Source organism: Lepus europaeus, unplaced genomic scaffold (genome assembly GCF_033115175.1).
Source record: "Lepus europaeus isolate LE1 unplaced genomic scaffold, mLepTim1.pri SCAFFOLD_37, whole genome shotgun sequence".
In the NCBI taxonomy this organism is placed as follows: domain Eukaryota; kingdom Metazoa; phylum Chordata; class Mammalia; order Lagomorpha; family Leporidae; genus Lepus; species Lepus europaeus.
The window spans coordinates 202,227-224,333 of NW_026909243.1; the positions used below are offsets into that span (position 1 = coordinate 202,227).

At 42.5% G+C, this 22,107-nt stretch overlaps 1 protein-coding gene across 1 annotated transcript in view; it reads left to right on the forward strand.

The window, feature by feature from the left end:
• Positions 1-3,121: 3,121 nt before the first annotated feature.
• LOC133754984 (uncharacterized) overlaps positions 3,122-22,107 on the forward strand; it is a gene marked incomplete at its 5' end in the record, with an annotated part of 76,913 nt that continues 57,927 nt past the window's right edge. Inside the window, 2 exon segments of the mRNA XM_062185311.1 lie at positions 3,122-3,343; positions 3,345-3,827. Coding sequence (XP_062041295.1) covers positions 3,122-3,343; positions 3,345-3,827 — 705 coding nt within the window.

A 22,107-nucleotide genomic window follows, 5' to 3' on the forward strand; every position in this document is an offset into this window, starting at 1 on the left:
TGCTGCATACAAGCATGATATTTGTGTTTGTGTAGATGACATTTTATGCACTTGCCTAAGAAAATATTTTGCTACTCTCCAAAACCAGTTTGACTGTGATTATCTGAGTCCATTGCATACCAGTTCCACATGCACTTTGTCCAGCTATGACTGGATGAAACCAGAAATATCCTCTTGTGTTATGGCTAACGCAATCCCAGATCTTACTACAACCTCTGTGTTTGTGTTTTCTGGATATTATCAATGGACTTTCCGTTTTAGAATGAATTTCAGTAGAGGAAATTTTGTTTTCTGCTGGAAATGCTAAGTGCTTCCATATGCAGGCCAAATGTGTTCACATTCGTGTTTTCTACGCAGAAAGCTTGAGCAATCGTTGCAAACAAACAGGACATTGATATTTGTAAACATGAGATTTTTTCCACTTGGCCAAGAAAATGAGTTTGCTTTTCTCCAAAACCAGTTTGACTTTGATTATGAGTCCGTTGCATACCAGTTCCACAACACTTTGTCTTGATATGACTGGATGAAACCAGAAATATCCTCTGTGTTATGGCTAACTCAATCCTAGATCTTGCTACAGGCTCTGCTTTGTGTTTTTTGATATTATCAATGGAATTTATGGTTTTGAATGAATTTAAGCAGGGAATATTTTCTTTGGTGCTTAGAAGCACTAATTAGTTCCACATGGAGACTCAAAATCATTCATTTGTGATTTCTAGGCAGAAGACTACAGCAATTGCTGCAAACAAACATGATATTTGTGTTGGTGTAGATGACATTTTATGCACTTGCCTAAGAAAATGCTTTGCTATTCTCCAAAACAAGTTTGACTGTGATTATCTGAGTCCATTTCATACCATTTCCACAGCACTTTGTCTGGATTTGACTGGATGAGACCAGAAATCCCCTCTTGTGTTATGTCTAACTCAATCCCAGATCTTGCTACCAACACTTTGTGTTTTCTGGATATTATCAATGAACTTTACGTTTTAGAATGAATTTAGGCAGGGAATATTTTCTTTGGTGCTGGGAAGCACTAATTATTTCCACATGAAGACACAAACTCAACACATTCGTGCAGTTTAGGCAGTAAACTACAGCAATTGCTGCAAAAAAACATGATATTTGTGTTTGTGTAGATGACATTTTATGCACTTGCCTAAGAAAATACTTTGCTGTTCTACAAAACAAGTTTGAGGGTGATTTTCTGAGTCCATTGCATACCAGTTCCACATGCACTTTGTCCGGATATGACTGGATGAAACCAGAAGTATACTCTTGTGTTATGGCTAACTCAATCCCAGATCTTGCTACAACCTCTGTGTTTGTGTTTTCTGGATATTATCAATGGACTTTACATTTTAGAATGAATTTCAGTAGAGGAAATTTTGTTTTGAGCTGGAAGTGCTAAGTGCTTCTGAAGGACCCTTATGGGGGAGAGGGACAAGAAACTAGGCCTGGGCAGATATCAGGGGCTTCTTAAGAGGTTAGATGTTCCCCAGAGTCCAGCGGGCAGGACGTTCTCTGGGAAGGAAAAGTCAATCCCCTTCAGAGAACCTCTAGGCATGCCCAGAGCAGAGCTGCCACTCCCCTTCGGAGAATCTCAGCACTCTCCTTAGCACTCTCCTCAGCTGGTTCCCTCAGCACTCTCCTCAGCACTCTCCTCAGCTGGTTCCCTCAGCACTCTCCTCAGCACTCTCCTCAGCTGGTTCCCTCAGCACTCTCCTCAGCACTCTCCCTCAGCACTCTCCTCAGCACTCTCCTCAGCATTCTCCTCAGCATTCTCCTCAGCACTCTCCTCAGCATTCTCCGGTATGCTAATTGTCCCTCCGAACCAGCCAATCCCGTGTTGCCACTGCATTCCATATGCTAATGGTCCCTCTGAACTGACCAATCCTATGCATGCGCATTAGGAATATGCTAATTCGTTGCCTATATAACCTGTGTGAAACTGCCGCTCGGGGCTCCTCACCGCCTTAGGTGGGGGCCCGTTTGCGCAAACGTACAATAAATACCTCATGCTTTTTGCATCAACTGGTCTGGAGTCTGGATTTTTGGGCGTCCTCTCGAGCAAGTGGGCATCTCTACAACTGAGAGGTCCAACATTTTGGCGCCCAACGTGGGGCTCGAGGTCGCCCTCAGACCCATTCTCTGCAGGACCAGTTGGAGGTATAATTAAGTGTTTTCTGTTTGTTGTTCTTCGTCTTGAGTATTCTGACTGGATTCTGACTGGAGTATTCTGACTGGCCAGTATCTGACCTGACTCTGTGGGACCAGTGGGGGAGGCAGGCGTGCCCAGCAACCCCTGGTCCGTTCCCCGGAGGACGCTCCGGGTTATGAGGGGAAACCCTCGGTCCGTTCCCCCGGAAGACGCTCCCGGGGTGGTCTGGAGGTGGGTCGGAGACCAAGTCTCCCTCCTTCCCGGGGAGGGCTGGTCAGGCAGCCGCTCCCAAAACTAGCGCAAGCCATGTGGTTTGTCTTGCTTATTGTATATGTTTGTGCATTGGCTGTTCTTTTTGTTTGGGTTGAAATCCTTGCACACATGGGTCAACAAATAACCACCCCTTTAAGTCTCACTCTAGATCACTGGAAGGACGTTCGAGAACGCGCGCGCCACCTCTCAGTGGAGGTTAAAAGGAAACAATGGGCAAAATTCTGTTCCTCAGAGTGGCCGGCCTTCGAGGTCGGCTGGCCAAGGAACAGCACTTTTAACCTCGATATTATTTTACAGATTAAGGCGCGAGTCTTTCAGCCAGGATCCAATGGACACCCTGATCAGGTGCCCTACATTACCACGTGGGAGGATCTTACACGTAACCCCCCTCCCTGGATAGAACCCTTCTCCTTCCCGACGGAGCCCATACGGACCCCGTTACCCCCTCCTCCTATCCCGGTTGTGCCAACCTCCTCCCTATACCCTCTGAAGGAGATTCGAGATCCAAAACCTGACAAGCCACCGGTTCTTCCGGCTGATCAGGACTTTCTGCTCTTTGACTCTCCCCCACCCTATCTTCCCGGCCAGCCTGCTCCCCCACAGGAATCCCCACAACAACCAGAGCGGGATGTGCAACCTTCTGCACCATCCCCTGATTCCACGAGGGCAGGGGAAGAAGTCTCAGCGCCTTCCCCACCCTCCAGCCGCCTGCGCCTCCGTCGGGTGCAGGCAGGGGGCCCGGGAAGCGTCTGGACTTCACAGACCTTTCCTCTTCGTTCGGTGGCTGGCCAGATGCAGTACTGGCCATTTTCTGCTTCCGATCTTTACAATTGGAAAACCCATAACCCCTCTTTCTCTCAGGACCCCCAGGCTCTGACTGGGCTGATCGAGTCAATTTTATTGACTCGATCAGCCCACCTGGGATGATTGTCAGCAGCTTCTGCAGACCCTCCTCACTACTGAGGAAAAGCAGCGTGTCTACCTTGAGGCACGGAAAAACGTCCCTGGAGCAGATGGCCGACCGACCCTACTGCCAAACGAAATCGAGGAGGCGTTTCCCTTAACCCGTCCTGATTGGGACTACACCACCGTTGCTGGTAGGGAGCGACTTCGTCTTTATCGCCAGATTCTCCTTGCGGGTCTCAGAGGGGCTGGAAAGCGCCCCACCAATTTGGCCAAGGTACGTGCAGTAGTACAGGGGGCTGAGGAAACGCCGGCAGGCTTCCTAGAAAGATTAATGGAAGCCTACCGTATGTATACCCCGTTTGACCCCCTGGCAGAGGACCGGCAGGGAGATGTAATCATGTCCTTTATAGGACAGTCAGCGCCGGACATCCGCAATAAATTGCAGCGGCTAGAGGGGCTTCAGGGGTATACTATACAAGATTTAATGAAGGAGGCAGAAAAGATTTACAACAAAAGGGAGACCCGAGAGGAGAAGGAGGAAAGGATCCGCAAGGAGCAGGAGGAAAGGGAAGACAAAAGAGACAAAAGACGTAATCGAGAGCTTAGTAGAATTTTGGCCACCGTAGTGCAGGATACAGAAAGGAGTAGACCAGGACAGAATAGGGACTTGGGAGACAAACGAAAGCCTCGGGTGGAAAGAGATCAATGTGCCTATTGTAAAGAAAGAGGACACTGGGTCAAAGACTGCCCGAAGAAAACACAGGGACCAAAGAGGAGACCAGTTCCAATCCTGTCCCTGGAAGAAGACGACTAGGTGAGTCAGGGCCAGGAGCCCCCCCCCTGAGCCCAGGATAACCCTTGAAGTGGGGGGCAGACCGGTAACCTTCCTGATTGACACGGGAGCCCAGCACTCGGTACTGACTTCAGAAAAAGGGCCTTTAAGCTCCAAGACTTCCTGGGTTCAGGGGGCAACTGGAGGGAAGTTATATCGCTGGACAACCAATCGAGAGGTCCAGTTAAGTACAGGACTTGTGACACACTCGTTCTTACTAGTGCCAGACTGCCCCTACCCCCTCCTGGGCAGGGACCTACTCTCGAAGGTAGGAGCCCAAATTCACTTCCATGAGAAAGGAGCTACCATCACAGACTCAGGAGGGCGGCCCCTCCAGGTATTAACACTACGCTTGGAGGACGAACACTGATTATTCGAGAGGCCCTCGTCCACCATGGCTCCCCTGGACCCCAAGTGGCTCACAGATTTTCCTCAGGCCTGGGCAGAGACTGCGGGAATAGGGCTGGCCGTCAACCGGCCTCCCTTGATCATAGATCTGAAGCCCACGGCCATTCCCGTGTCAGTTCGTCAATATCCGATGGGCAAGGAAGCTAAGGAAGGTATCCGGCCACATATCCAGAGACTGTTACACCTAGGCATTTTAAAACCTTGTCGTTCACCTTGGAACACCCCCCTACTACCAGTAAAGAAGCCTGGTACGGGTGACTACCGCCCGGTACAGGACTTGCGGGAGGTTAATAGGAGAATGGAGGATATGCATCCCACAGTGCCCAACCCCTACAATCTGCTAAGTACCTTGCCTCCGACCCACGTATGGTACACTGTGTTAGATCTAAAAGATGCATTCTTTTGTTTAAGACTGAGCCCTCAGAGCCAATCCATCTTTGCTTTTGAGTGGAAAGACCCAGAGACCGGGTTTTCAGGACAACTCACCTGGACAAGATTGCCCCAAGGATTTAAAAACTCGCCTACCTTGTTTGACGAAGCTCTGCACCTAGATTTGGCCGACTTCCGAGCCAACCATCCGGACCTGGTCCTCCTGCAATATGTGGACGACCTCCTCCTTGCCGTTGAAACTGAGCAGGACTGCCTAAAAGGTACCGGGGCCCTGCTACAGAGACTGGGGGAATTGGGCTATCGAGCCTCCACGAAAAAGGCCCAAATATGTCAGAAACAGGTGGCCTACCTAGGCTACCTCCTAGAAGGAGGGCAACGGTGGCAGACAGAGAGCCGAAAAAGGGTGGTTGCTCTAATTCCACCCCCCACCGATGCCAGAAAGATGCGGGAATTCCTCGGGAGTGCGGGATTCTGCCGCCTTTGGATTCCTGGGTTTGCGGAGCTGGCAGCCCCATTGTACCCCCTCACGAAGTCCAATGCTCCCTTTCAATGGAGAGAAGAGCAACAGCGGGCGTTTGACAACATGAAAAAGGCCCTATTGTCAGCCCCAGCCCTGAGCCTCCCTGATATGACCAAGCCCTTCACATTATACGTGGATGAGAATAAGGGAGTGGCGAAGGGAGTGCTAACACAAATGCTTGGACCCTGGAAAAAGCCGGTGGCATACTTTTCAAAAAAGCTAGACAATGTAGCGGCCGGCTGGCCTCCGTGCCTCCGCATGATAGCGGCCGTGGCAGTTCTGGTGAAAGACTCGGATAAATTGACTCTAGGCCAACCTCTCACCATAGTGGCACCTCATGCTGTGGAGACAGTTATCCGCCAGCCACCAGACCGGTGGCTCTCAAATGCTCGGATAACTCATTACCAGACTATGTTATTAAACTCAGAGCGGGTCCGGTTTGGGACTGCCACCTCTTTAAACCCGGCCACCCTGCTCCCGGAACTGGGGCCCCAGGCCCAGGTAATCCATAACTGTCACCAAATCCTGGCTGAGGCCCACGGCACCCGAAAAGACCTAACCGACCAGCCTCTGCCGGATGCCGAAATGACCTGGTTCACGGATGGGAGCAGCTTTCTACAGAACGGTGAGCGGAGGGCTGGGGCAGCGGTGATGGATGGAAAAACTGTTATCTGGTCAAGTGCCTTAAAGCCTGGAACTTCTGCTCAAAAAGCCGAGCTCATAGCCTTAACTCAAGCTTTAAAACTGGCACAAGACAAAAAGGTCAACATTTACACAGACAGTCGGTATGCTTTCGCCACTGCCCATGTACATGGGGAGATATACCGGCTAAGGGGCCTCTTAACCTCAGCAGGCAAGGACATTAAAAATAAGCAGGAAATCCTAGATCTTCTACAGGCCCTGTTCCTGCCCAAAATGTTGAGTATAATTCATTGCCCCGGGCACCAACGAGGAGACGACCCTGTAGCAAGGGGAAACAGGATGGCAGACGAGGCCGCTAGGGCGGCAGCCCTGAGCCAACAGGTGCTCCCGTTAAAGACAATTGAGCCCACCCAAGTATCGAGGGAACCACCTTTCCTCTATTCGGACCAAGACTTAGATACGATCCAGCGGCTCGGTGCAGAGTATGATGAACAAATAAGGGTTTGGAGGCTCGGAGAGAAAATAGTCCTGCCACACCAATTGGCTAAAGAAATAATTACCAGCCTCCATCAATGGACTCATTTGGGACACAAAAAGCTAAAAGCAGCCTTACAGGAAGATAGGCAGTCTTATTACATCCCCGGACTTGACTCTTTAGTCCAGCAGGTGACTGAATCCTGTGTTCCGTGTGCCAAGGTAAATGCCAGACACCTCAAGCTCCCGGAGGGAGCTAGGGTAAGAGGAGACCGACCAGGAATCAACTGGGAGGTCGATTTCACTGAGATAAGGCCGGGCAGTTATGGGAATAAGTATCTTCTAGTTTTTGTAGACACCTTCTCCGGATGGACTGAGGCATTCCCCACAAAACGGGAAACCGCCCAGGTGGTCGTCAAGAAGATCATAGAGGAGATCTTCCCCCGGTTCGGCTTGCCTAAGGTAATCGGGTCCGACAATGGCCCAGCGTTTGTCTCCCAGGTAAGTCAGTTGGTGGCCAAAGCATTAGGCATAAATTGGAAATTGCACTGTGCCTATAGACCCCAAAGTTCAGGACAGGTAGAAAGAATGAACAGAACAATTAAAGAGACCTTGACCAAATTAGCGTTGGAGACTGGTGTTAAAGACTGGGTCCAACTCCTCCCTATGGTGTTGTTCCGGGTCCGAAACACGCCCTCTCATTGCGGGCTGACACCATACGAAATCCTTTATGGAGGGCCCCCACCAGTAGCAGGCTTGCTTGACCTTGCCAGTGACTCCGTTGCCGATGCCCCTAAGTTACAGGCCCGGTTGAGAGCACTCCAGATCATCCAGAACCAGGTCTGGAAACCTCTTGCAGCAGCCTACCAACCCAAGACGACAACCATTCCACATCCTTTCCAAATCGGTGATGCTGTGTATGTCCGAAGGCACCAATCTAAGACTCTAGAGCCCCGGTGGAAAGGCCCCTTCACTGTGCTGTTGACAACTCCCACCGCTCTCAAGGTCGACGGAATCGCTGCTTGGGTCCACGCCTCACACGTGAAGCGAGCACCACCTCCCCAGGGCCCCGAGGATCCGGATAGACCAGCCAAATGGAAGCTCCAGCGCACTCAGAACCCACTCAAGCTAAGACTTTCAAAAACTGTTTAATATTTATGATGTTCCTGGCCTTTCCCCATAGTTTTTCCAATCCCCATGCTCCGCAATTGTTAACGTGGAACCTAACCCAGTCCAGCAAGAACAGAGTTTCCTCCCTCCAGTGAGGCAGGTTCTCCTCAGGCCGGTCCAATAGATTTTAGGATTAAAATCTTTGCAAAAAGAAAAGGAGGGAATGAAGGACCCTTATGGGGGAGAGGGACAAGAAACTAGGCCTGGGCAGATATCAGGGGCTTCTTAAGAGGTTAGATGTTCCCCAGAGTCCAGCGGGCAGGACGTTCTCTGGGAAGGAAAAGTCAATCCCCTTCAGAGAACCTCTAGGCATGCCCAGAGCAGAGCTTCCACTCCCCTTCGGAGAATCTCAGCACTCTCCTTAGCACTCTCCTCAGCTGGTTCCCTCAGCACTCTCCTCAGCACTCTCCTCAGCTGGTTCCCTCAGCACTCTCCTCAGCACTCTCCTCAGCTGGTTCCCTCAGCACTCTCCTCAGCACTCTCCCTCAGCACTCTCCTCAGCACTCTCCTCAGCATTCTCCTCAGCATTCTCCTCAGCACTCTCCTCAGCATTCTCCGGTATGCTAATTGTCCCTCCGAACCAGCCAATCCCGTGTTGCCACTGCATTCCATATGCTAATGGTCCCTCTGAACTGACCAATCCTATGCATGCGCATTAGGAATATGCTAATTCGTTGCCTATATAACCTGTGTGAAACTGCCGCTCGGGGCTCCTCACCGCCTTAGGTGGGGGCCCGTTTGCGCAAACGTACAATAAATACCTCATGCTTTTTGCATCAACTGGTCTGGAGTCTGGATTTTTGGGCGTCCTCTCGAGCAAGTGGGCATCTCTACAACTGAGAGGTCCAACACTTCCATATGCAGGCAAAACATGTTCTCATTTGTGTTTTCTGTGCAGAAAGCTATAGCAAATGTTGCAAACAAACAGGATATTGAAATTTGCACACATGAGTTTTTATCCACTTGGCCAAGAAAAAGAGTTTGCTTTTCTCCAAAACCAGTTTGAGGGTGATTTTCTGAGTCCATTGTATACCAGTTCCACAACACTTTGTCCGGATATGACTGGATGAAACCAGAAATAGCCTCTTTGTTATGGCTAACTGAATCCCAGATCTTGCTACAGGCTCTGCTTTGTGTTTTTTGATATTATCAATGGACTTTATGGTTTTGAATGAATTTAAGCAGGGGATGTTTTCTTTGGTGCTGAGAAACACTAATTACTTCCACATGGAGACACAAACTCAACACATTCGTGCTGTCTAGGCAGAAAACTACAGCAATTGCTGCAAACAAACATGAAATTTGTGTTTGTGTAGATGACATTTTATGCACTTGCCTAAGAAAATACTTTGCTATTCTCCAAAACCAGTTTGACTGTGATTATCTGAGTCCATTGCATAGCAGTTCCACAGCACTTTCTCTTGCTATGCCTGGATGAACCCTGAAATATCCTTTTATGTTATGGCTAACTCAATCCCAGATCTTGCTACAACTTCTGTGTTTGTGTTTTCTGGATATTATCAATGGAATTTATGTTTTAGAATAAATTTCAGTAGAGGAAATTTTGTTTTGTGCTGGAAAAGCTAAGTGCTTCCATATGCAGACCAAACATGTTCACATTTGCGTTTTCTACACAGAAAGCTAGAGGAATCGTTGCAAACAAACAGGATATTGACATTTGCAAACATGACTTTTGATTTGTCCACTTGGCCAAGACAAATTGTTTGCTTTTCTCCAAAACCAGTTTGACTCTGATTATGATTCCGTTGCATACCAGTTCCACAACACTTTTCGGATATGACTGGATGAAACCAGAAATATCCTCTTGTGTTGTGGCTAACTCAATCCCAGATCTTGCTACAGGCTCTGCTTTGTGTTTTTTGGTATCAGCATTGGACTTTATGGTATTGAATGTATTTAAGAAGGGAATATTTTCTTTGGTGCTGGGAAACACTAATTAGTTCCACATGGAGACACAAACTCAACACATTCGTGCTGTCTAGGCAGAAAACTACAGCAATTGCTGCAAACAAACATGATATTTGTGTTTGTGTAGATGAAATTTTATGCACTTGCCTAAGAAAATACTTTACTATTCTCCAAAACCAGTTTGACTGTGATTATCTGAGTCCATTGCATACCAGTTGCACAGAACTCTGTCCGGATATGCCTGGATGGAACCTCAAATCTCCTCTTGTGTTATGGCTAACTCAATCCCAGATCTTGCTACAACCTCTGTGTTTTTGTTTTCTGGATATTATCAATGAAATTTACGTTTTAGAATGAATTTCAGTATAGGAAATTTTGTTTGGTCCTGGAAAAGCTAAATGCTTCCATATGCAGGACAAACGTCTTCACATGCCTGTTTTCTACGCAGAAAGCTAGAGGAATCGATGCAAGCAAACAGGATATTGATATTTGCAAACATGACTTTTGATTTATCCACTTGGCCAAGACAAATTGTTTGCTTTTCTCCAAAACCAGTTTGACTCTGATTATGATTCCGTTGCATACCAGTTCCACAACACTTTTCAGATATGACTGGATCAAACCAGAAATATCCTCCTGTGTTGTGGCTAACTCAATCCCAGATCTTGCTACAGGCTCTGCTTTGTGTTTTTTGGTATCAGCAATGGACTTTATGGTATTGAATGTATTTAAGAAGGGAATATTTTCTTTGGTGCTGGGAAACACTAATTAGTTCCACATGGAGACACAAACTCAACACATTCATTCTGTCTAGGCAGAAAACTACAGCAATTGCTGCAAACAAACATGATATTTGTGTTGGTGTAGATGACATTTTATGCACTTGCCTAAGAAAATATTTTGCTATTCTCCAAAACCAGTTTGACTGTGATTATCTGAGTCCATTGCATACCAGTTCCACAGCACTTTGTCCGGATATGCCTGGATGAAACCAGAAATTACCTCTTGAGTTATGGCTAACTCAATCCCAGATCTTGCTACAACCTCTGAGTTTGTGTTTTTTGATATTATCTTTGGACTTTACGTTTTAGAATGAATTTCAGTAGAGGAAATTTTGTTTTGTGCTGGAAATGCTAAGTGCTTCCATATGCAGGCAAAACGTGTTCACATTTGTGTTTTTTATGCAGAAAGCTAGAGCAATCGTTGCAAACAAACAGGACATTGATATTTGCAAACAAGAATTTTTATCCACTTGGCCAAGAAAAAGAGTTTGCTTTTCTCCAAAACCAGTTTGGGGGTGATTTTCTGGGTCCATTGCAAACAAGTTCCACAACACTTTGTCCGGATATGACTGGATGAAACCAGAAATATCCTCTGTGTTATGGCTAACTCAATCCTAGATCTTGCTACAGGCTCTGTGTTTGTGTTTTCATGATATTATCAATGGAATTTATGGTTTTGAATGAATTTAAGCAGGGAATGTTTTCTTTGGTGCTGGGAAACACTAATGAGTTTATTATTTATTTTATGCACTTGCCTAAGAAAATACTTTGCTATTCTCCAAAACCAGTTTGACTGTGATTATCTGAGTCCATTGCACACCAGTTCCACAGCACTTTGTCTGGATATGAATGGATGAGAGCAGAAATCTCCTCTTGTGTTATGGCTAACTCAATCCCAGATCTTGCTACAGGCTCTGCTTTGTGTTTTTTGATATTATCAATGGACTTTATGGTTTTGAATGAATTTAAGCAGGGGATATTTTCTTTGGTGCTGGGAAACACTAATGAGTTCCACAGGGGGACACAAACTCAACACATTCGTGCTTTCTAAAAGAAAACTATAGCAATTGCTGCAAACAAACATGAAATTTGTATTTGTGTAGATGACATTTTATGCACTTGCCTAAGAAAATACTTTGCTATTCTCCAAAACCAGTTTGACTGTGATTATCTGAGTCCATTGCATAGCAGTTCCACAGCACTTTCTCTTGCTATGCCTGGATGAACCCTGAAATATCCTTTTATGTTATGGCTAACTCAATCCCAGATCTTGCTACAACTTCTGTGTTTGTGTTTTCTGGATATTAGCAATGGAATTTACCTTTTAGAATGAATTTCAGTAGAGGAAATTTTGTTTTGTGCTGGAAAAGCTAAGTGCTTCCATATGCAGACCAAACATGTTCACCTTTGCGTTTTCTACACAGAAAGCTAGAGGAATCGTTGCAAACAAACAGGATATTGATATTTGCAAACATGACTTTTTATCCACTTGGCCAAGAAAAAGAGTTTGCTTTTCTCCTAAATCAGTATGAGGGTGATTTTCTGAGTCTATTGCAAACCAGTTCCACAGCACTTTGTCCGCATATGCCTGGATAAAACCAGAAATATCCTCTTGTGATATGGCTAACTCAATCCCAGATCTTGCTACAACCTTTGTGTTTGTATTTTCTGGATATTATCAATGGACTTTACGTTTTAGAATGAATTTCAGTAGAGGAAATTTTGTTTTGAGTTGGAAGTGCTAAGTGCTTCCATATGCAGGCAAAACGTGTTCACATTTGTGTTTTCTGTGCAGAAAGCTATAGCAATCGTTGAAAAACAAAAAGGATATTTATATTTACAAACATGATTTTTATCCACTTGGTCAAGAAAAAGAGTTTGCTTTTCTCCAAAACCAGTTTGAGGGTGATTTTCTGAGTACACTGCATACCAGTTCCACAACACTTTGTCCAGATATGACTGGATGAAACCAGAAATATCACCTTGTGTTATGGCAAACTCAATCCCAGATCTTGCTACAGGCTCTGCTTTGTGTTTTTGATATTATCAATGGACTTTATGGTTTTGAATGAATTTAAGCAGGGAATGTTTTCTTTGGTGCTGGGAAACACTAATTAGTTCCGCATGGAGACACAAACTCAACACATTCGTGCTGTCTAGGCAGAAAACTACAGCAATTGCTGCAAACAAACATGATATTTGTGTTTGTGTAGATGACATTTTATGCACTTGCCTAAGAAAATACTTTGCTATTCTCCAAAACCAGTTTGACTGTGATTATCTGAGTCCATTGCATAGCAGTTCCACAGCACTTTGTCTTGCTATGCCTGGATGAACCCTGAAATATCCTTTTATGTTATGGCTAACTCAATCCCAGATCTTGCTACAACTTCTGTGTTTGTGTTTTCTGGATATTATCAATGGAATTTATGTTTTAGAATAAATTTCAGTAGAGGAAATTTTGTTTTGTGCTGGAAAAGCTAAGTGCTTCCATATGCAGACCAAACATGTTCACATTTGCGTTTTCTACACAGAAAGCTAGAGGAATCGTTGCAAACAAACAGGATATTTTTATTTGCAAACATGACTTTTGATTTATCCACTTGGCCAAGACAAATTGTTTGCTTTTCTCCAAAACCAGTTTGACTCTGATTATGATTCCGTTGCATACCAGTTCCACAACACTTTTCGGATATGACTGGATGAAACCAGAAATATCCTCTTGTGTTGTGGCTAACTCAATCCCAGATCTTGCTACAGGCTCTGCTTTGTGTTTTTTGGTATCAGCATTGGACTTTATGGTTTTGAATGAATTTAAGCAGGGGATATTTTCTTTGGTGCTGGGAAACACTAATGAGTTCCACAGGGGGACACAAACTCAACACATTCGTGCTTTCTAAAAGAAAACTATAGCAATTGCTGCAAACAAACATGAAATTTGTATTTGTGTAGATGACATTTTATGCACTTGCCTAAGAAAATACTTTGCTATTCTCCAAAACCAGTTTGACTGTGATTATCTGAGTCCATTGCATAGCAGTTCCACAGCACTTTCTCTTGCTATGCCTGGATGAACCCTGAAATATCCTTTTATGTTATGGCTAACTCAATCCCAGATCTTGCTACAACTTCTGTGTTTGTGTTTTCTGGATATTAGCAATGGAATTTACCTTTTAGAATGAATTTCAGTAGAGGAAATTTTGTTTTGTGCTGGAAAAGCTAAGTGCTTCCATATGCAGACCAAACATGTTCACCTTTGCGTTTTCTACACAGAAAGCTAGAGGAATCGTTGCAAACAAACAGGATATTGATATTTGCAAACATGACTTTTTATCCACTTGGCCAAGAAAAAGAGTTTGCTTTTCTCCTAAATCAGTATGAGGGTGATTTTCTGAGTCTATTGCAAACCAGTTCCACAGCACTTTGTCCGCATATGCCTGGATAAAACCAGAAATATCCTCTTGTGATATGGCTAACTCAATCCCAGATCTTGCTACAACCTTTGTGTTTGTATTTTCTGGATATTATCAATGGACTTTACGTTTTAGAATGAATTTCAGTAGAGGAAATTTTGTTTTGAGTTGGAAGTGCTAAGTGCTTCCATATGCAGGCAAAACGTGTTCACATTTGTGTTTTCTGTGCAGAAAGCTATAGCAATCGTTGAAAAACAAAAAGGATATTTATATTTACAAACATGATTTTTATCCACTTGGTCAAGAAAAAGAGTTTGCTTTTCTCCAAAACCAGTTTGAGGGTGATTTTCTGAGTACACTGCATACCAGTTCCACAACACTTTGTCCAGATATGACTGGATGAAACCAGAAATATCACCTTGTGTTATGGCAAACTCAATCCCAGATCTTGCTACAGGCTCTGCTTTGTGTTTTTGATATTATCAATGGACTTTATGGTTTTGAATGAATTTAAGCAGGGAATGTTTTCTTTGGTGCTGGGAAACACTAATTAGTTCCGCATGGAGACACAAACTCAACACATTCGTGCTGTCTAGGCAGAAAACTACAGCAATTGCTGCAAACAAACATGATATTTGTGTTTGTGTAGATGACATTTTATGCACTTGCCTAAGAAAATACTTTGCTATTCTCCAAAACCAGTTTGACTGTGATTATCTGAGTCCATTGCATAGCAGTTCCACAGCACTTTGTCTTGCTATGCCTGGATGAACCCTGAAATATCCTTTTATGTTATGGCTAACTCAATCCCAGATCTTGCTACAACTTCTGTGTTTGTGTTTTCTGGATATTATCAATGGAATTTATGTTTTAGAATAAATTTCAGTAGAGGAAATTTTGTTTTGTGCTGGAAAAGCTAAGTGCTTCCATATGCAGACCAAACATGTTCACATTTGCGTTTTCTACACAGAAAGCTAGAGGAATCGTTGCAAACAAACAGGATATTTTTATTTGCAAACATGACTTTTGATTTATCCACTTGGCCAAGACAAATTGTTTGCTTTTCTCCAAAACCAGTTTGACTCTGATTATGATTCCGTTGCATACCAGTTCCACAACACTTTTCGGATATGACTGGATGAAACCAGAAATATCCTCTTGTGTTGTGGCTAACTCAATCCCAGATCTTGCTACAGGCTCTGCTTTGTGTTTTTTGGTATCAGCATTGGACTTTATGGTTTTGAATGAATTTAAGCAGGGGATATTTTCTTTGGTGCTGGGAAACACTAATGAGTTCCACAGGGGGACACAAACTCAACACATTCGTGCTTTCTAAAAGAAAACTATAGCAATTGCTGCAAACAAACATGAAATTTGTATTTGTGTAGATGACATTTTATGCACTTGCCTAAGAAAATACTTTGCTATTCTCCAAAACCAGTTTGACTGTGATTATCTGAGTCCATTGCATAGCAGTTCCACAGCACTTTGTCTTGCTATGCCTGGATGAACCCTGAAATATCCTTTTATGTTATGGCTAACTCAATCCCAGATCTTGCTACAACTTCTGTGTTTGTGTTTTCTGGATATTATCAATGGAATTTATGTTTTAGAATAAATTTCAGTAGAGGAAATTTTGTTTTGTGCTGGAAAAGCTAAGTGCTTCCATATGCAGACCAAACATGTTCACATTTGCGTTTTCTACACAGAAAGCTAGAGGAATCGTTGCAAACAAACAGGATATTTTTATTTGCAAACATGACTTTTGATTTATCCACTTGGCCAAGACAAATTGTTTGCTTTTCTCCAAAACCAGTTTGACTCTGATTATGATTCCGTTGCATACCAGTTCCACAACACTTTTCGGATATGACTGGATGAAACCAGAAATATCCTCTTGTGTTGTGGCTAACTCAATCCCAGATCTTGCTACAGGCTCTGCTTTGTGTTTTTTGGTATCAGCATTGGACTTTATGGTTTTGAATGAATTTAAGCAGGGGATATTTTCTTTGGTGCTGGGAAACACTAATGAGTTCCACAGGGGGACACAAACTCAACACATTCGTGCTTTCTAAAAGAAAACTATAGCAATTGCTGCAAACAAACATGAAATTTGTATTTGTGTAGATGACATTTTATGCACTTGCCTAAGAAAATACTTTGCTATTCTCCAAAACCAGTTTGACTGTGATTATCTGAGTCCATTGCATAGCAGTTCCACAGCACTTTCTCTTGCTATGCCTGGATGAACCCTGAAATATCCTTTTATGTTATGGCTAACTCAATCCCAGATCTTGCTACAACTTCTGTGTTTGTGTTTTCTGGATATTAGCAATGGAATTTACCTTTTAGAATGAATTTCAGTAGAGGAAATTTTGTTTTGTGCTGGAAAAGCTAAGTGCTTCCATATGCAGACCAAACATGTTCACCTTTGCGTTTTCTACACAGAAAGCTAGAGGAATCGTTGCAAACAAACAGGATATTGATATTTGCAAACATGACTTTTTATCCACTTGGCCAAGAAAAAGAGTTTGCTTTTCTCCTAAATCAGTATGAGGGTGATTTTCTGAGTCTATTGCAAACCAGTTCCACAGCACTTTGTCCGCATATGCCTGGATAAAACCAGAAATATCCTCTTGTGATATGGCTAACTCAATCCCAGATCTTGCTACAACCTTTGTGTTTGTATTTTCTGGATATTATCAATGGACTTTACGTTTTAGAATGAATTTCAGTAGAGGAAATTTTGTTTTGAGTTGGAAGTGCTAAGTGCTTCCATATGCAGGCAAAACGTGTTCACATTTGTGTTTTCTGTGCAGAAAGCTATAGCAATCGTTGAAAAACAAAAAGGATATTTATATTTACAAACATGATTTTTATCCACTTGGTCAAGAAAAAGAGTTTGCTTTTCTCCAAAACCAGTTTGAGGGTGATTTTCTGAGTACACTGCATACCAGTTCCACAACACTTTGTCCAGATATGACTGGATGAAACCAGAAATATCACCTTGTGTTATGGCAAACTCAATCCCAGATCTTGCTACAGGCTCTGCTTTGTGTTTTTGATATTATCAATGGACTTTATGGTTTTGAATGAATTTAAGCAGGGAATGTTTTCTTTGGTGCTGGGAAACACTAATTAGTTCCGCATGGAGACACAAACTCAACACATTCGTGCTGTCTAGGCAGAAAACTACAGCAATTGCTGCAAACAAACATGATATTTGTGTTTGTGTAGATGACATTTTATGCACTTGCCTAAGAAAATACTTTGCTATTCTCCAAAACCAGTTTGACTGTGATTATCTGAGTCCATTGCATAGCAGTTCCACAGCACTTTGTCTTGCTATGCCTGGATGAACCCTGAAATATCCTTTTATGTTATGGCTAACTCAATCCCAGATCTTGCTACAACTTCTGTGTTTGTGTTTTCTGGATATTATCAATGGAATTTATGTTTTAGAATAAATTTCAGTAGAGGAAATTTTGTTTTGTGCTGGAAAAGCTAAGTGCTTCCATATGCAGACCAAACATGTTCACATTTGCGTTTTCTACACAGAAAGCTAGAGGAATCGTTGCAAACAAACAGGATATTTTTATTTGCAAACATGACTTTTGATTTATCCACTTGGCCAAGACAAATTGTTTGCTTTTCTCCAAAACCAGTTTGACTCTGATTATGATTCCGTTGCATACCAGTTCCACAACACTTTTCGGATATGACTGGATGAAACCAGAAATATCCTCTTGTGTTGTGGCTAACTCAATCCCAGATCTTGCTACAGGCTCTGCTTTGTGTTTTTTGGTATCAGCATTGGACTTTATGGTATTGAATGTATTTAAGAAGGGAATATTATCTTTGGTGCTGGGAAACACTAATTAGTTCCACATGGAGACACAAACTCAACACATTCGTGCTGTCTAGGCAGAAAACTACAGCAATTGCTGCAAACAAACATGATATTTGTGTTTGTGTAGATGAAATTTTATGCACTTGCCTAAGAAAATACTTTACTATTCTCCAAAACCAGTTTGACTGTGATTATCTGAGTCCATTGCATACCAGTTGCACAGAACTCTGTCCGGATATGCCTGGATGAAACCTCAAATCTCCTCTTGTGTTATGGCTAACTCAATCCCAGATCTTGCTACAACCTCTGTGTTTTTGTTTTCTGGATATTATCAATGGAATTTACGTTTTAGAATGAATTTCAGTATAGGAAATTTTGTTTGGTCCTGGAAAAGCTAAATGCTTCCATATGCAGGACAAACGTCTTCACATGCCTGTTTTCTACGCAGAAAGCTAGAGGAATCGATGCAAGCAAACAGGATATTGATATTTGCAAACATGACTTTTGATTTATCCACTTGGCCAAGACAAATTGTTTGCTTTTCTCCAAAACCAGTTTGACTCTGATTATGATTCCGTTGCATACCAGTTCCACAACACTTTTCGGATATGACTGGATCAAACCAGAAATATCCTCCTGTGTTGTGGCTAACTCAATCCCAGATCTTGCTACAGGCTCTGCTTTGTGTTTTTTGGTATCAGCAATGGACTTTATGGTATTGAATGTATTTAAGAAGGGAATATTTTCTTTGGTGCTGGGAAACACTAATTAGTTCCACATGGAGACACAAACTCAACACATTCATTCTGTCTAGGCAGAAAACTACAGCAATTGCTGCAAACAAACATGATATTTGTGTTGGTGTAGATGACATTTTATGCACTTGCCTAAGAAAATATTTTGCTATTCTCCAAAACCAGTTTGACTGTGATTATCTGAGTCCATTGCATACCAGTTCCACAGCACTTTGTCCGGATATGCCTGGATGAAACCAGAAATTACCTCTTGAGTTATGGCTAACTCAATCCCAGATCTTGCTACAACCTCTGAGTTTGTGTTTTTTGATATTATCTTTGGACTTTACGTTTTAGAATGAATTTCAGTAGAGGAAATTTTGTTTTGTGCTGGAAATGCTAAGTGCTTCCATATGCAGGCAAAACGTGTTCACATTTGTGTATTTTATGCAGAAAGCTAGAGGAATCGTTGCAAACAAACAGGACATTGATATTTGCAAACAAGAATTTTTATCCACTTGGCCAAGAAAAAGAGTTTGCTTTTCTCCGAAACCAGTTTGAGGGTGATTTTCTGGGTCCATTGCAAACAAGTTCCACAACACTTTGTCCGGATATGACTGGATGAAACCAGAAATATCCTCTGTGTTATGGCTAACTCAATCCTAGATCTTGCTACAGGCTCTGCGTTTGTGTTTTCTTGATATATTCAATGGACTTTATGGTTTTGAATGAATTTAAGCAGGGAATATTTTCTTTGGTGCTGGGAAACACTAATGAGTTCCACAGGGAGATACAAACTCAACACATTCGTGCTGTCAAGCATTATACTACAGCAATTGCTGCAAACAAACATGAAATTTGTACTTGTGTAGATGACATTTTATGCACTTGCCAAAGAAAATACTTTGCTATTCTCCAAAACCAGTTTGACTGTGATTATCTGAGTCCATTGCACACCAGTGCCACAGCACTTTGTCTGGATATGAATGGATGAGAGCAGAAATCTCCTCTTGTGTTATGGCTAACTCAATCCCAGATCTTGCTACAGGCTCTGCTTTGTGTTTTTTGATATTATCAATGGACTTTATGGTTTTGAATGAATTTAAGCAGGGAATGTTTTCTTTGGTGCTGGGAAACACTAATTAGTTCCGCATGGAGACACAAACTCAACACATTCGTGCTGTCTAGGCAGAAAACTACAGCAATTGCTGCAAACAAACATGATATTTGTGTTTGTGTAGATGACATTTTATGCACTTGCCTAAGAAAATACTTTGCTATTCTCCAAAACCAGTTTGACTGTGATTATCTGAGTCCATTGCATAGCAGTTCCACAGCACTTTGTCTTGCTATGCCTGGATGAACCCTGAAATATCCTTTTATGTTATGGCTAACTCAATCCCAGATCTTGCTACAACTTCTGTGTTTGTGTTTTCTGGATATTATCAATGGAATTTATGTTTTAGAATAAATTTCAGTAGAGGAAATTTTGTTTTGTGCTGGAAAAGCTAAGTGCTTCCATATGCAGACCAAACATGTTCACATTTGCGTTTTCTACACAGAAAGCTAGAGGAATCGTTGCAAACAAACAGGATATTTTTATTTGCAAACATGACTTTTGATTTATCCACTTGGCCAAGACAAATTGTTTGCTTTTCTCCAAAACCAGTTTGACTCTGATTATGATTCCGTTGCATACCAGTTCCACAACACTTTTCGGATATGACTGGATGAAACCAGAAATATCCTCTTGTGTTGTGGCTAACTCAATCCCAGATCTTGCTACAGGCTCTGCTTTGTGTTTTTTGGTATCAGCATTGGACTTTATGGTTTTGAATGAATTTAAGCAGGGGATATTTTCTTTGGTGCTGGGAAACACTAATGAGTTCCACAGGGGGACACAAACTCAACACATTCGTGCTTTCTAAAAGAAAACTATAGCAATTGCTGCAAACAAACATGAAATTTGTATTTGTGTAGATGACATTTTATGCACTTGCCTAAGAAAATACTTTGCTATTCTCCAAAACCAGTTTGACTGTGATTATCTGAGTCCATTGCATAGCAGTTCCACAGCACTTTCTCTTGCTATGCCTGGATGAACCCTGAAATATCCTTTTATGTTATGGCTAACTCAATCCCAGATCTTGCTACAACTTCTGTGTTTGTGTTTTCTGGATATTAGCAATGGAATTTACCTTTTAGAATGAATTTCAGTAGAGGAAATTTTGTTTTGTGCTGGAAAAGCTAAGTGCTTCCATATGCAGACCAAACATGTTCACCTTTGCGTTTTCTACACAGAAAGCTAGAGGAATCGTTGCAAACAAACAGGATATTGATATTTGCAAACATGACTTTTTATCCACTTGGCCAAGAAAAAGAGTTTGCTTTTCTCCTAAATCAGTATGAGGGTGATTTTCTGAGTCTATTGCAAACCAGTTCCACAGCACTTTGTCCGCATATGCCTGGATAAAACCAGAAATATCCTCTTGTGATATGGCTAACTCAATCCCAGATCTTGCTACAACCTTTGTGTTTGTATTTTCTGGATATTATCAATGGACTTTACGTTTTAGAATGAATTTCAGTAGAGGAAATTTTGTTTTGAGTTGGAAGTGCTAAGTGCTTCCATATGCAGGCAAAACGTGTTCACATTTGTGTTTTCTGTGCAGAAAGCTATAGCAATCGTTGAAAAACAAAAAGGATATTTATATTTACAAACATGATTTTTATCCACTTGGTCAAGAAAAAGAGTTTGCTTTTCTCCAAAACCAGTTTGAGGGTGATTTTCTGAGTACACTGCATACCAGTTCCACAACACTTTGTCCAGATATGACTGGATGAAACCAGAAATATCACCTTGTGTTATGGCAAACTCAATCCCAGATCTTGCTACAGGCTCTGCTTTGTGTTTTTGATATTATCAATGGACTTTATGGTTTTGAATGAATTTAAGCAGGGAATGTTTTCTTTGGTGCTGGGAAACACTAATTAGTTCCGCATGGAGACACAAACTCAACACATTCGTGCTGTCTAGGCAGAAAACTACAGCAATTGCTGCAAACAAACATGATATTTGTGTTTGTGTAGATGACATTTTATGCACTTGCCTAAGAAAATACTTTGCTATTCTCCAAAACCAGTTTGACTGTGATTATCTGAGTCCATTGCATAGCAGTTCCACAGCACTTTGTCTTGCTATGCCTGGATGAACCCTGAAATATCCTTTTATGTTATGGCTAACTCAATCCCAGATCTTGCTACAACTTCTGTGTTTGTGTTTTCTGGATATTATCAATGGAATTTATGTTTTAGAATAAATTTCAGTAGAGGAAATTTTGTTTTGTGCTGGAAAAGCTAAGTGCTTCCATATGCAGACCAAACATGTTCACATTTGCGTTTTCTACACAGAAAGCTAGAGGAATCGTTGCAAACAAACAGGATATTGACATTTGCAAACATGACTTTTGATTTATCCACTTGGCCAAGACAAATTGTTTGCTTTTCTCCAAAACCAGTTTGACTCTGATTATGATTCCGTTGCATACCAGTTCCACAACACTTTTCGGATATGACTGGATGAAACCAGAAATATCCTCTTGTGTTGTGGCTAACTCAATCCC